This window comes from Ceratotherium simum, chromosome 2, assembly GCF_057802395.1.
Source record: "Ceratotherium simum simum isolate JZ-2026a chromosome 2, ASM5780239v1, whole genome shotgun sequence".
Classification (NCBI taxonomy): Eukaryota; Metazoa; Chordata; class Mammalia; order Perissodactyla; family Rhinocerotidae; genus Ceratotherium; species Ceratotherium simum.
Window position 1 is genome coordinate 99,213,908 of NC_141901.1, and position 15,870 is coordinate 99,229,777.

General features: G+C 45.5%; 1 protein-coding gene across 1 annotated transcript in view; it reads right to left on the reverse strand.

Annotated features, from left to right (window-relative positions):
- NFIA (nuclear factor I A) overlaps positions 1 to 14,815 on the reverse strand; it is a 353,376-nt gene extending 338,561 nt beyond the window's left edge. The window contains exons 1-2 of the mRNA XM_087417277.1: positions 14,757 to 14,815; positions 4,522 to 5,053 (exon numbers count right to left, since the gene is read on the reverse strand). Coding sequence (XP_087273403.1) covers positions 4,522 to 5,053; positions 14,757 to 14,759 — 535 coding nt within the window. The 5' untranslated portion in view covers positions 14,760 to 14,815. The remainder of the gene's footprint in view (positions 1 to 4,521; positions 5,054 to 14,756) is intronic.
- Positions 14,816 to 15,870: the final 1,055 nt, after the last annotated feature.

The window sequence follows — 15,870 nt, forward strand, 5'->3', positions numbered from 1 at the left end:
AAAATTTATTATAAATCACAGGACCTAACTGCACAACTTTCTACTAGGGAGTTTATCAAGGTCCTGAAGAAGTCTTATTACATAATGTTAATCCTAGACTTGAGTGTCAACACCAACACACACACACCTGCTCACAGACTATACTGAATATATTTTAGGTACGCAACACTCCCGCAAACTAACATGGTAAGTTACCTAAATATTAAGAAACTATCATAACTAATTTGGCGTAAAATCATAAACTGTAACAATCTAACATTATTTATTTAAAAATTTTACAATAATTATTCTATGTGCACTGATACATTATGCATATAGTTACATTGTATTTAAAGTAACAGCTTTTTAAGAAAAAGGAATCCTTCCCATTGCCCTACACAGCACTCTGTGCAGCCTGGATGTGCACACTCATGCACACAGGCTCCTGCACAGACACTCCAAATCTTACACCTGCTCTGAAGCAGTAGGAAGTGAATTCTCAATCTGTCAACATGACCATCTGGTCTATCTGCATATCACGGCTTTCTCGGTGGCTCTATGAAGGAATGGCAATCACGAAGCCAAAACACAGCTAAAATGCACCTGAATGGGACTCCCGCTCTCTTTGTTGAAATGGAATAGTACGTGACAGAGAGCAAAACTGGCAGTAACGTAAGTAATTTAAAACGAGCCGTCACGACGGCAGAAGTAAGCGAAGAACACGGCACAGGTGATGTGGCCATCAGTGACACTGAGGACAGTTTCCAGGACGAGGGGCAGACCTCTGAGACGCTGCCCGGACAGCTCCTCCTGGTCCAGGCAACACCAAGGAAAGGCAGTCACGGGGTGGCAGGAAGCCGTCAGTCACTATCGTGCTGAAACATTACTGTGCAAAAATGTTCACTTTCTACCTTAAAACTAACAAGCACTCATGATACCATTAGGACAAACTCAGTTCGCTCTGTCACTGGCTAACTAACAATTTCAGCAACTATCTGACAAATTTTGCTCATTTATCAGTCTTTCAAAGCAAATTTTAAGATCGCTAAAAATACTTCCAATCTCAGAAAATTCCTCATCTGCAAAAAGTGAAGATGCTCACCGTGATTCAGCTTTTGGGGCCTAGTGCCTCTCGACAATTAGCAAAGGCCTCAGCCGACTTAAACATAAATCTGTTTGTTTAGTTTTAGTTCTTAAATCTCTCCACACAGCTGCCTCAGAGCTCTCATTCTAGCACACAGCAGGTAACAACTCCCAGAAATAAATGTGACTCTGTCATTCTGTGGCCCAGATACAGCAACCTACCTCTATCCTAGAGATGAATCCTTAGAAAGTCTAACCTCTTACAAAATTTAACTAAAGCAACTGAGACTCCTTCTAGAATCTGATTACATTACCAGAAGTTATACAGAAGCAGTTTAAAAAAAAAAACTCTCCAGAAAGTTCTCGGTTGAGTGCCTACTAATGAGCAAAGGTTAACTTTATCTAAAAGGTCAAATGCCTGGTGGCTAAGGTCATGACCTTAACAATTTAAATTGTGACCTTGCCACGTGCCGGGTATATTGTCGATTCTGATACAGATCATCTGGTAAAGACCAGCCATAAATTAGCTTTACTGTTGCACGCCCACAAAGAAAGCCATGTGCCACAAACAATAATTTCTCCAAGCGGTCACATGATCCATGGGAAGGACGACCCAAACAGAGACCAAACTAAGGGCATAAAATGGTTTTACTCTTTTAGACTTTTAACGAGATGAAATTCTCAGGCTTATGGAATCGCTCCAATTTTATTGTTTATCAGGCACACAATTCACACAGTTCTAACGCCAATGGATTTAGAGAAAAAAATTGGAACGTAGTTTATGTACTGTATTTTAGCATCTCAATAAGTCTTAGAATAAACCACCTGTGATTTTAAAAAGTGATTGATTCTGCATTAGCTCCCAGGATTCACCTGTGTGTTCTCTCTAAGGTGCCAACTTCCTACCAAAGAGGCCGGGGCACGAAGCAGTCATTATTGTACACATCATTAGAAGGAAAAAAAGATCTCCCTTTTATGGCCATCTAGGGGAAAAAATGGCATTTTGGTGGGGGGAAAAAAAAAAGCACATTTTAAAAGAAAGGAGGGGGCGCATTAAAGGTGAAAAGGCTACAATGATTTTGGCATGTTTCTGGAAGCACGTTTCAGGGCCTCTGCCTCCTGCCAATACTGGCTCATTCTCAGAACTTTAAGGTAAAAACACTGTTTAGTGTTTACACATCTTTAGTATTAGAACACACGCTTGTCAAAGCATCGTACACAAGCTGCCCGATCTACCTCCTGTTTGTACTGGCAGCTTCCCTTCCACAAATAACAGGTCTCGAAATCTCTGGAATCCAACGTGAAACATTTTCAGACAAAAGGCCCTGAGTATTTTCTCTTGCGGTCGTCCTGCTGCGTGTGGTGGAGCGGCCATCGCTGCGCCGGCTCCTGAAAGCCAATGGCCTGACACTTGGCCGGCGTTCAGGCCTGACGGGGGATTCTGGGATACTCAGGAAAACAACGCCAAAAGGTGGTCTGATCCCCGCTGCTGTCAACAAATCCGTCCTAAGCAATAAGAACGCCAACTGTACCCGCCAGGTACTGAAACAACCAGAAGTGTGTAAACTCTGGAGTCTGGAACAACAGCACAGCGACAAACCGCCAACGCCCAGCAGGAACCCCTGTACCGGCAACAGCTGGAAGGCTGCCTCTCTCTGACTGAGGGAGATGCTCACAGCCAAGACGAAATGGGTGCTGCCCGAGCCCTCAGGAACCTTCGCGGCCACCCCGTAAGGAAGCACACACCAACACATGCATCACCTGTGGGCACACTTGATTTTCTAGGTTGTCAATTAGAACAATTACTGTAACTTATAAATTTACTTTTCTAAATCTCAAGAACATTCAACACAAGATTTTAATGACTGCTGCCTGACGGCGCTTATGACACACACACTTTTCTTGCATCTTGCCTTTCCCTATCAGAATCTGCACTTATGTATGCAAATATATTTTTTAAAATTTTGACTTTGCTTTTTCAATAGACAGAGTAACAACAGGGTGAAGGGGGTTAAGACAGGGCTGCTTGTTCCTGTTTAGAGGTCACTTGAGAGGTGCTACCTTTTCATTCTCAATACCCAGAACCGGCTGAAGCAACAGGCACTTCTTATAATTAAGGATACATTTTCAAAAACCCAAATATTTGGAACATTTACAGATCACATCCTCTAAAATACTCAAGTGTCCCCTGCCAACAGAATGCAAATGTCGATGTGACATGCTTGCAAAGTTAATTTCTCCAGTTTCTTATGTAAGGACAGAGGGATAACAAAAGTTCTCTTTCTAAAACGTATTGAGAAAAATAATAGAGACTAGGCTATCAGCTGACTCCTCTAAAAAACAGATCACATTTTTAGAATTAACAAGGTTTTGCAAAACAGTGCAGTGTTGATTTTACAGGTAACATCTTCTCTCTCCTTTGAGGAAAAAAAAACGTAAATATATGAACTGCAGAACAACCTACTGGTAGGATTCCACAACATTCCTTCTTCCATCTGGCTCAAGTAACTGTGATGTAGGTGATCTTGCAAGACCGATATACACACATAAAAAGTCAACAAGTTACACAAGGCCTGAGCTTCCAACAGAACACAATGAGCCTTTTGTCTAAAATAAGACGAAAGGAACAAAGCAGAAATGCATTACTGTATCCAGTCCTCAACAGTTTATCCTGAATGCCACTCTAAACAGTGTAATATGCACAGGTATGACATGCCTTGAAAACAGCCTGGAAACAATAAAGAACTTTAATTCAAATCAAAACAACTCATTAAATCAATTATCGATTTCTCAGTGTGCTAGTACACACTGAGAAAGTTGTGTTACTTCAAAGTAACAGGTGGTTACTTTGAAGATTAACCTCTCCATCACTACTTAGAGCTGGTCTGTTTTTTCCCTTAGCTACCTTAGAACACTAAGAATTCCTAAATACAAAGCTACTAAGTTTTCGTATTAATGATTTTTTCCTTCGTTAATGATCAGCAACTTGATAGTCATCTTACCTCCAACCTCTTCTTAATTAGTAAGGGGTTCCAGAAGGTCCCGTGGGTTAACAACACTCCCAGAAGAAAACAACTAAAGAGACTCAACGAGTTCTAACCAGGTCACCTGCCTGTTAGAACCCACTCTATCCAACAGGGGTTTTCACGAAGCTTTGCGTCCACCATCAAAGAACGTGACTTAAACTATCACATAACTGACTACCAACACCTTTAATAACGCTGTTGCCAAAAGCCCTGAGCAGAGCGAGAACTCCCTCCGAGCTATGCTCTTGCCCGTGAATGGGGGCACCTCACACCTGTGGCTGCTGGCTGTTCTGACGGTCCACCTGGGGGACCACACTGTCCAGAGGTATGAGGCCTGCGACTTCGGAAACTCAGGGGTGGCCAGGCACATGCAGAGGGCATCAGGAAAGAAACACACACAAGCGAGAGGAGCGCCTTCTCAGCCCGCACTTACCTGCCGCGTGCACAAAGTATGCCAAATACAAGTCGAGCTCCTTAACAGAAACCCCTATGTGGTGTGGCTGGACGCAGAGCCCTGGGTTGGAGCACTGTGCTGACTTCACCAGGCGCTCCCCATCAGTACTTTCCAGCGGAATACCTTTAAATAAAATCACCATGACAAGGTCCAACCTCCAGACTTTATCTGCCTGGCGGAGGCAGTCAATTCTGCGCATCTTGCCCTTCTGGTCAGGGTTGGAAAGGACACAGCACGGCGGCTTCTTGCCCGTGACTGTGAGAACAAAATCCTCCCGGTACTCAGGTCGGATGTCTTTCCGCAACTTGGCCAGAAGTCGAGACGCCCACTTCTGCTTGACCTCTGGTTTTTCACTCAGCAACTCATCCTTCACAGCTCTCTCTTCCTCTTTTGACATACGCTTTTCATGTTTTTTGAAGTATTTTCGTTTTCGGGCCTGCAGGTTGAACCACGTGTAGGCGAAGGCTCGGACGTGGGGCAGAAGTGCTTCGATGAAAGGATGGAATTCATCCTAGGGAAAGGAACACAAACAAAAATATGACTATAATGAAAACAAAGGAAACAACTTTTCTTCAGATGGTCACCTTAAAAAAAATATCCTTATTTCACTTGAAATTTGATTCAAGCACTACATTCCCAAAATCATACAGAAGATCCCTATGGGAAGTCCCAGAGGAAAAAAAGAAAACTGTCAGTATCATTTCTCACAATCTCAAAGAAGAAAATTGCTAAAAGTTAAAAAACGTTTTGACATGTTCACCAAAGGGTACCAGGTTCTATCGTCGGGCCGAGGTCCGGAATCCTTCCGATAGTGAGCGAAGTTTACTGAAATGCTTACAACAACGTATAATCTTAACCCCATTTCAAGGAAGGCACATGTAACACTGCTCCAGCCTTGACCTCACCACTGGTGGCGCAGCCAGAGCTCCCCGGCCAGATTGGCAGATCCTAAACATGCAGATGCCAGTCAGTGTTTATGGAAGTCCAGGAGCAAAAATCACTCCATGATCAATGAAAACAAAGATTTTCCCTCTACAAATATTGCATGTAGACTCTGATCTGTTCCTCAGTCATTCTGGTAACATCTTAATTCCTTTTTAAGTACTACAGCTGCACATAATTCTTTTGAGTCACAAACTTGGAAAAATTTGGCAGCTCCATATACAAAAGAAGAGAAGAATTTGATATTCATCAGACTAAAATAAAAGATCTATGTCCAAGACATAGTTGCTGATACTATGGGAATAAAACAAAAAGGAGAAAAAAAGGAAAAAACAAAGAAAAGCGTACACGCCAGATAGTAAACAGAATGCATCGTGACAACACTGTTGCAAATAAATACATTTAATTTACTGATATGATCGTGAAATACCTTCGGTAATAATCATCCTTGAAAAACAGAATAAGTTATTTAATTTTTGGAAATAATATTTCAGGCATCTTCTCACGGAGAAACAGAGAACCTGGTATATTCAACGTTTCCAAGACTCCAGGAAAATCCTCATGGTTTCTCAAAATTCAAGCAATTTAAAAATAAAATTGAATTTAAAACATTTAAATTTTTCTTACTGATTTTTGAAAATGTTTGATTCTTTAATTGACATTTTCCAAAGAAATATAAATATAAAATTAAAAAAAATTAAACAGTAACCTCCACAAAGCTTTGAGTACATCTAACTTTTGATGAACCCACAGTAGTCTTACGTAACTTCTCTCCGCCGCACAACTCCCCCCAAAAGATAATTTACTTTCAAATAAATGAGGATAAGAAAACCAAAGAGATATTTGATGATCCTTTTTAAAAGAGTGTAGGACAGACAGATATTATAAAATGCATTCTTTTTCAGTTTGTAATATCCATCTAAATATATACTTCAGAGGCACAAGTAACTGGAATGTCCAAAATATTATTATTAAAGCAATTACCAAATTTTTAAATGTTCATATGTAAACTGAGTGGTTAAAATTGGTAAAATATTTTAACAATCAAGTCTGTTAAAATATTATAAATTATAATCATCTAAACACTACATACAACCGGTTTTTTTTAAAGTAAGTATATAGTAATATACTACATAATAAATCATTTCAGTAACTGACATTTATTTTTCTCCTCTCTCGACAAATTTCAGGCTCTGTATTTCAAGTTTAGCTTTGAAAACTGCTCTTTTCAATAAAAGAATCCAAAAGAGAAGTCAGCTTTTATAATGTGTGCATTCTTTAAGTAGAGAGAGAACACAGAAAAATACAAGAATTATTCTTTACCACAAACCATTAGCATTTTTTAATTTCTGATGTTTGAGAATCTTTCTTATTGCCATACCTTAGAAGAGAGAAATGGGGGGGGGCATTTTTCAAGGCACGGTTTATCTAATAACGTATATGCCAAACCGCAAAGCATTTAAACATTACTAAATTCTGAGCTCATCCTTGAAATGCTCTAAAATACATAAATTTTGGGTGTGAAACAGTCCTTCACACTGACTGATTTTCCTCTATACACAGGACATGCTGAGGACCGAGGCTCTGTGGTAGCACACGGAGAACTCGTGGAGTCGACCTCAACTACAAACTGAGCCTTCACCAAACGGAGGATTTCATTTTAAAGTCTCAGCCCCATTCTATAATGCAAAGAATAACTTAGCTCCAAACAATTCATATTTACCTTAAAATGTTATCTTACTAAAAAACTCTATTAATGATGATAAACATTTTAAATAAACATTCTAATACGGTATTTCAGTGTTCAAAGATACTCCCAATATGCTTCTCAGAGAACTGCGAACTGCGTTCCTTTGCGTTCACAAGGATTTTGTTTACCTGCCAACCAAATGTCCATATATCTCATCAGAAAAATCCTTAAATGAGGCCAACTATGACAAGTAATCATTAAGAATAATCTAAGCCCCCAATTTTGCATCAAAAGTATTTACAACTTATTACTCCCCAAAGCTTTCAAGAATGTGCCAATAAAAGTGCACAGTATTTTGTATAACTTTACTCACACGTACAACTAAAGTGCTACTTACCTTCCTCAACTCACAATTAGAAATATTCCAGAACATCAAACTAAAAAATACCACTAACTCGCAGGAAATGTCCAGGCACAGCAGAAATTAGTTTTAAAAAATAGTACGCCCTTATAAATCATGTTGCTGCACATATCACCATAAGGTATGTAGTATTTCAGAAGTATACCAGAGAAAACAAAGACTATTTTACATATGTACTCAGTGAAAAAGTTACAGGCCACCAATAAAAACAAACCTGAAAACCTGTTTCAAAAGTAGTATGACTTTGAATCAGCATCTTACTCGGTGATCTGTTTGTAAGGAAGCCAAGTTTAAGAACCACTGAATGCTGATATTTCTGGGACTACTTCTTTTAAACGTTCACCTATAAATTTCTACCGGGTTCTCATTCTAGAGCCAGGTACATGATTTGGTTATGATATGTCTATATAGGTTAAAATAAGGTGTCTGGCATTTTCCTGATAAAGTTTTTAAAAATTGCATACACGTATATGGTGTTTACTTTTCCATTTAGAGTACTTTTATCACTGGGCTTACTAGACTTTCTTTAATGACCGATAAACTACCTAAGTTTTTCTTTTTAAAACTGACTCTAAAGCTTTATAAATATTCCAGCAAGTTAAATAAATGGTAAATCCATTTTTAAAAGAACTCATAAAATATATGGCCTTCATTCACTATTTAGTGTATATTTTCTTTATAAACTATTAGCTTAAGTAAGCATTTCTCTTAGTGGTGTTTGCAGAAGAAGGCCTAGTGAATGTATCAATCACACCGCCAATTTTTTTTTAATCCAACTTTGTTAATGTGATAATAGCTCATGAACCAGGAGAACCCAACCTTGTCAAACACGTGACTGTGCTCTGGGCCTGCATAGACACACAGGTATCCCCACATGGGCACCAGCCCTAAACATAAATCTCTCTTCTGAGGGTCGGCTCCAGAGACGCTAAGGTGTCTGTGAGGGTCCTTTCCCACCGCTGCACACTGGTATTATCTGCAAGTTCTGTGTTGCAAACTCCTGCCAGCTACAACTTCAGCCTTCGAATCTCAGCATTTTCACTGTAGTAGTAACTCACTCAAATTATCTTACACTTTGCATCTTATCCATATGCAATTGTGAACCTCACCAGAAGTGGTTGGAAAAGTTTCATTCCATACTTCCACAAGTTACTAAAATAAGAACTTTAGAAGTTTGTTAAGGGAAAATAAAAAAACTTTTACAATAACTAAAAGCAACTGCTATCCATTATTAATGCTAGGCCTAAATCCCAAACAGGCCATTTCAACATAAAAGATGCATTTAAGAGTCTTCTGAGATCAAATAGCCAGTACTATTACCGCTGGATATTGCAATAAGAAGGGACGTCATGTGGGAAATAAGTCCAGAATCGAGAGAGGAGAAAGAAAACTATTGATACTTTCTAGCCTTCCAGAAAGTATTCGGGTTAAACCGTTATCTCCTGCTGCAGGAAGGCAAGCGGTGGCGGTAGGTTTTCCAGGGACGGTGAATAAACACTTTGCATGAAGCATACAACTTCGTGGAGTGATTAATGGTCAGATCCCAATGTACCAAACAGTATGAAGGCTCACGCATTTTTCCTCTTTTTTTTTAAAGAGCAAAATCACTTTAATTTCATGCCTTTTAGTCAAACAAAAATAAATCATATATTCAAAAAGGCCCAGATTTGGAGCCCTGAAGTTTCAGTATTCGGCCCGGGGCGGAGCAGCCGCGAAGGGATGGAAAGGGAGCGCCCGGAGCGGACGGCGGGGACCGAGACCCACGCCCGCCGAGGAGAGCGGCGCCCGGGCCTCCTGCGCAGCGCGGCTCGTCCGGCGCCAACTTTCCCGGACGCGGCGGCGGGGACGCGGGATCCGCGGGGGACGCGCGCCCACGCAGCCCCGCTCCGCCGAGCCCCGCGGCCCCGCGCCGGCACCGGAGCGGGCGGAGAGCCGGGGGCGGCGGGCGCGGGCCGAGCCCTCCCGCACCGGGGCCGCTCCGGCCGCCCTGCGCGCGCGGGGCCGCGGCCGCCAACACGTGCGGGCGCCGAGCCGGCCGCAGCCCCGCGTCCCGAGCGCGGTCCTCGGGGCGCCATGAGCCCGTGCCGCGGACGGCGGGGAGGGGGCCGCGTGGAGACAAAGTTACTTTCCGCCGGCCGCGGCCCCGCACACGCGCGCGCGGGCCCCGCACGGAGCCGCGTAGACACGCGCCGCCCGCACCGGCCCGCAGCCCCCGCCGGCCCGCAGCCCCCGCCCGGCCCGGCCCGGCCCCCGCCTACCTGCGTGAGGCAGAGCGGAGAGTACATCGCTGCCGAGCGCGCGGGGACCGGCGAGTGCGGGCGCCGAGGGACAGGCGGGAGCCCCGCGCTCACATCGCCGCGGCTCCCGCGGCCGCCGCGCTCCTGCCGCTCCACGCGCCGAACTTTAACCCCGCCTCGAGCCTACTCGGCGCTGGGCATGTCCGCGGCCGGGCGTTAAAGGCGCAGCGCCGCCGCCCGCCCTGCCCGCCGCCGCGCCTCGCTCGGCTCCGCTCCGCACCGCACGGCCGGCGGGGGACGGGGGGGCGGCTGCGGCGCCGGGGGGGCTGCGGCGGAGCGGCCGGCGGTCCCTCTCCGCCGGCGCCTCGCTCTCGCCTGGCGCTCCGGGCTCTCCCCCGCTCGCTCCGCCGCTCCCCTCTCCTCCCCTCCTCTCTCCTCTCGCTCTTCCCCCCTCCTCTCCGCTCCTCTCCGCCCCCCTGCTCCCGGCCCCCCCGCCCCGCAGGACCGGGGAGCGCGGCGCGGCGCGGTTTCAGGCTGAGCTCCGGGCAGCAGAGGCCGCACAGGATGTGCTTGAGCAAACAAAACTACTTTCCCGGCCCTGCCCCCGCGCCGCAGACCTCCGCGGACGCCGTGCGGGGAGGACAGGGTCCGCCAGGTGCCCGCCGGCCCACCGCGTGGGCGTCGAGAGCGGGCGCACGGCGGGGGCAGACTGGCGTGGATGCTAATTTTTCTAAAAAATCCGACCTCCTAGGTAACTTTTTTTGCCTCTGAAATGCGGTACGGCTCAAAGCATTGTAATCTCTCCACGAAGCTTTCTGTGGGAATAGATCGTCGGCAGAGGTAATTATGCACGAAATCCGGCAAACTTTGTGCCGTTTCAGTCCTGTGGCATTCAGAAGCAGGGGTGTGGGTGGGGGGGGGATTCGCACAGAAGATTCACCGGGTTTGGGGGGGGTTGTCTGGAGAAAGGGAGGCGGAGATTAACGAGCGTTCTCCTCCCAGAACTGTGAAACCAGTGGGTTTGAGCACAGACGCCATAGAAAAAGTTCTACCACGTTCAGCAAGAGCAGTGCGTTAGCTTCGACATCTTTTTCTTTTTCGGAGGAAAAAATATGTGAAAGGCATGTCCCCTTAGGGAAGGAGGATATTCTGGTCCACAAATGCGTGCCCAGAACTGGGCACAAGCCATCATTACCGTCCCTGTTCCAGGGACACCTCTGCAGGGGTGCCGTTTAAGAATCCCTCTTTTTTCCTCCCCCAGGTAATAGTTCTTGAAATGGAAAAGAGCTTCCTGCAATTATTTTAGGTTTGCTAAAGTATTGTTTTGGCAGAAAAGAGGGGTGGTTTTTAGGGTTTGGCAAGTTGCCGATAAGCCTGCTTTTCCAGTTTTTTTAACCTCATATTTTCTCTCTAGGCTCTCCTCCCTGCTGGAAAAAAAAAAAGTGTACCTCCTTCCTCCAGACCCCCATGTCTTCTCCTTCTCTCCCTCCCTCTAGTTTACAGCCCGCTGCATTTGCGAATCCTGCTCAAAATTCCCGGAGGAAAGACACTGGCCCAGAGACGGGAACCTGCACCTTGGCAGAGGCTGCACAGCTAGCAAGCTGACAGGGGGACATTCCCCTAGGAGTGCCCACCCTGCGGGTAAGGGTGAGGGGAAGGTTAAGGCCACTCATTCAGACTGCCCTCTCCCCTTTTTTAAAGTAAGGGAGCAAGAAATACGCTCCTGCAGAAAGCAGAATAAAACTCTCTGAAATATTCTGCATCTGTCTAAAGTTATTTTGTTTGTTTTCCAGTTACTTTATTGCTGAAATAATCCTGAATTCTCAAGAGACCATTTTCCCATACCCCACTCCTACATATCCTTGGACATCTCTCAGATTGTTTATTAAGAGGTGAGGGGAAATAATGACTTAAACCTTTAATGCGAGAGTCCCATTTTCCAAACTAAACAACTGCTTTTCCTTGGTTCCTCTTGGATTTCAGTGGGGGAGAAATGTCCTACAAGCGCAGCCGAGTTTCAGAAACAACATCCCTGGCCACGGAAACCTTTGCTGGGATCTATAACTTCAACTCGCTCCAAGTTTCCTCGACAGAAGTTGCTGGCTGGCGGTCCCAACATGGAACTGAGGCACAGCAGAAGTTACTGTCCGAGCGTGCCCTCCTGGGAAGCGCTCTTCCGGAGCGGATTAAAAATCTCTCTTTTGGTGTATTGAGAGACTTCACATCTGCCTCTTCCCAAAACAGCAGAGATTCTTACTTTTAATTGAATCTCAAGAAAAAAAGGAAGAGTTTTTAAAAAGGATTGGCATGTTGCCCTGGTTTAAAAAAAAATGGGGAAAAGTAATTTAATGCTGATATTTCTACTTTAAAAACTTCTTTTGTTGCAGCAGTGGACGTGCCCGCGATTTCCAGCTCTCTGCGGTTAGCAATATTATCTTAAGTAACTTTTGGCGCCCTCCGTAAGACTTTTGGATCTGGGACGATTGTTTGCGCCCTCTAGGCAAGGGCTGGCTCCAAGTTCAGCACCAAAGCCCTTCACATCCGCTCCGCGCTCCTACCCGCCGAGGAGGGAGGCGGGGAAACTCCACAAAGCACGGTTCCAGCTACAGCCTTTGGAAACCGGACTGAGAAAAATACAGTAGAAGAGTTACAGTTACAGAAAGGCTTCTGGTAACTTTCTCTCCAACAGGCATAAATTTAAACACACACACAAAGAAACAGATGTTCCTCAAAGGGCAGGCTGGGGGTAAAAAACATTTCCAACTCTCTCCCCTCTTCCCAAGTTGCAGAAGTAAATCTTCGTCCAGAGTTCACAAAGATACTGAGACACTGGAGAAAGGGCAGGGATGGAGGGAGGAGAGAAGAAGGAGAGGAGAGACCAGTGTGGGAGACGCAGGTGAAGTATGAAAACTAGTTTACTGCAATCACATAAATGACCCATTGTTAGGAAGGAGAAACCCCTTATTGGAAATAGCCCCTCCAATCATTTATTTTGCAAGTGCTGGGAGGCTGTCTCGAAATGGGATTGTCTCTGCGTAAAGGAGCCTCCTGTCATGCTCTCTGCTATCCATATTCTTCCTGGCACACAGCCCAGCCTTGCATTTACTGTGTTTTATTTGCAGAAATGTTACCTTGCCAGTTTTAGTGAAATCCTCTTAGATGTATAAATTACGTCAATGAGGTTTCACTTATGTGTACATCTCAAATACCACTTATGTCAGAGGTTATTTAATAGGAAGATCTTATTAATATGATTTGGATTTTAACGCCCAAAGCAGTGAAGATAAAATTGGGGTTCACAACTGACAACACCATTAACTGTAGTTCTTACCAGGATTAACTTTATCACTAACATTTTCCAACATTTTTCTTTTCTAGTTTTTTGACCTGCTGGTCACTTGTGCACAGATTTTTCTTATATGCATATATTCCTAAATTGAGTCCTGCTGCTGAACGGAGCATCCAAGTGGATTCTTACATCAAATTTTCAAACCAGATTTGATTAGAAGGCCTAAACCCTTAGGAAATAGCTGGATGGGAATTTAATCCAAAGATGGGAAAGAGCCCATATTATTTTCCATTCATTTCCCAACAGAATTAGGTGTCTACAATGCTCAGCAAGAAGGAAGAGAGGGATATATTTTAGTCAGAGGCTGCCAGTTACTGTCTCCAAGACAAGCTACTGCAGTTGGTTCCCACTGGACTGGTGTCAAAGGCTTGTCCCAGGCCAGACTCCAGCCGAGTTGCCGAGTCAGCAATCTGCCACAGGAACCCTCCGCAGGGGTTGTTGTGGCAACAAGAAGAAATGCGCACTTGGCCAGTCAATGTCCTATTTGCTACTGACCATACATGTAAACAGCAGAATTCAAGAAAAGTCAAGAAAAAACTTTTCCCCCCTTTCTTTCAAATGTATAAAACAGCTGTCAGTCCACCTGTGAAACATTCTCTCTCCCTTAAAGCTGTTTAGAGTTCGAGAGGCTTGCCTGAACCATGCCTTCAAAGCTCTTGAAAAGCCAAAGCTTCTAAGACAAGCAGAGTGAGGTTTTGCAATGCTGAGCATGCAACAGATCACTTCCCAAAGCTCACGACAGCTCCACAGTTCACGCAAGTGTTTAAGCCACACATTTTAAAAAGTTGAACCTCGCCTTCCACAATAGTTAACAACTTCCCTGAATTTAAAAATAATGATTAATGCAAACAAATATTTCTGTAGCAGAATTTTTCTGACTTTTTCCAAAAAGCAATGAAAGAGGCATACGATTCAGCAAAAATCCCCCAATCAGTTCTTTTTTCTTAAATTCGAAAACTCTTTCCTATTGTGCTTGCTAAATCCGGAAGAGCCTGCCGCCTTGACAGCTTGAACCACACCATCCCTCCGGAGCCGCAGAGAACTTCAGAGCCTCTGTGCCCGCCCCCCTGGCTACTGCGAGCCATTGCACACCCAAGCTTCCTCATGATTGGATGAAGCTTTTGTCAATCTCCCATGCTGTCCCATTGATTAGAGGATCGAATCGTCAATTATTCTCCGGGTCCAGACATTTCTTTTCGGGTTAGGTTGACTGCTGAGGCCAGACGTCTTTTTTACAGAACACAGCACGTACAGGATTTTTTTCCCCTTTCTGGAACCGAGCAAGCGCTAGGAGGAAAAAAATCTGTGAAGCTCAGCAATTTTTTCAAATCTCGGGGGGGAAAAAAAAAGGAAACCGGGTCTCCGCTGCACATAGCAAAAAACGCCATCCACAAAGCTACATCTTTAAAACAAAACCATCACAATAGACATTTACCAGCAATCACTTAAATGCATATGCAAGCTAGAGAAATTTTAAAGTCTTAGCCATTAAACAAAACCATTCTACCATTATTGTTGTTTATAAAACGCATGTCGTATAAACGCGAAATAGAAAGTTTAAGATGCACCACGTACCATTGCAATGTAAAAAGAGTACGTGAGAAACTTTAAAATGTTCAGACGAATTGCTTCATTTGCTGTCCCCCTTTTTTTTGCATTAAAAAAAATCGAAATAAACTTGGAACCGTTGAAAACCCGGAAGAGATTTTTTTAAAAGCTGTTGGCCAATTGCAGGCTTCTTGGAGATTTTTTTTTTTTTTTCTTTTTTACTCCAAATCCGGAGGCTCTGCCACCGCAGGGCGCGCTCTGCCTCCCCCACTGCCCTCCGCTCTCGAGCGCGGTCCGAGCCGGGCTGCGGCTCCTCGGCCTCCGGGTTCCCTCGCGCGTCTGGATCGCACGAGACTTTGCAGAAGTTGCGATCGATTCCCGTGCCCGCCCCTCCACCCCCGGTGATTTCCGCAGCCGCTGCAATTTGCCCCGAACCCGCACGAGGCCGGCGGCCAGCGGAGGGGCGGGAGCGGCGGGAGGGGGTCGGGACGCGCAGGGAGGGGCAGGGAGGGGGGCGGGAGGAGCGGGGACCGGGTCGACCTGGGCGAGGAGGGGCCGGGACGCGCAGAGACAGGCCTGGCCCCCTCGCCCCTCCTCCCTCCTCCCCTCCAGACCCCTCCTCCCGGCGCGCGGCCAATCGGAGCCCCGGCGTCGCGCGCAGGCTCCGGCCGGGGCTCGGCCGCGAGCGGGGCCCGGGGTCAGCAGGCCCGGCGCGCGGTGGCCGCGGGGTCCGGCTCCCGGCGCAGACGTCCCCGGGCCTCGCAGCGGCGCTGGGCGATGTGAGGGCGGAGCGCCTTTGCCTGCGTCGTGCGGGTGTTTTGCGCGTTTTAATCGAGTCTGCACACCTGCTTTTCATAGCCTCTCGTGAGTTATTAGGCTGGTTCATGATGGTTAGTGAGAGATTTAACCTTTATCTGCACTGGTTAGACCAAGAGTTAAAGATCCTCCCTGGGGCATTAAATCAAGAGAGTGCAGAATGTCACCGAGAACTTGCAGTGAAATAAAGCTGCTGCTCTGGGTTCGGAACGGCAAGGAATTGGTTCTGCTCTGCAGATGACTGAACATAGAAGGGTGAGGCGGGCTCCCTCAAGAATAAAGCTGTTCCTTTAAAGCAGGAGATGCAGGGAAATTCTAATTTAAT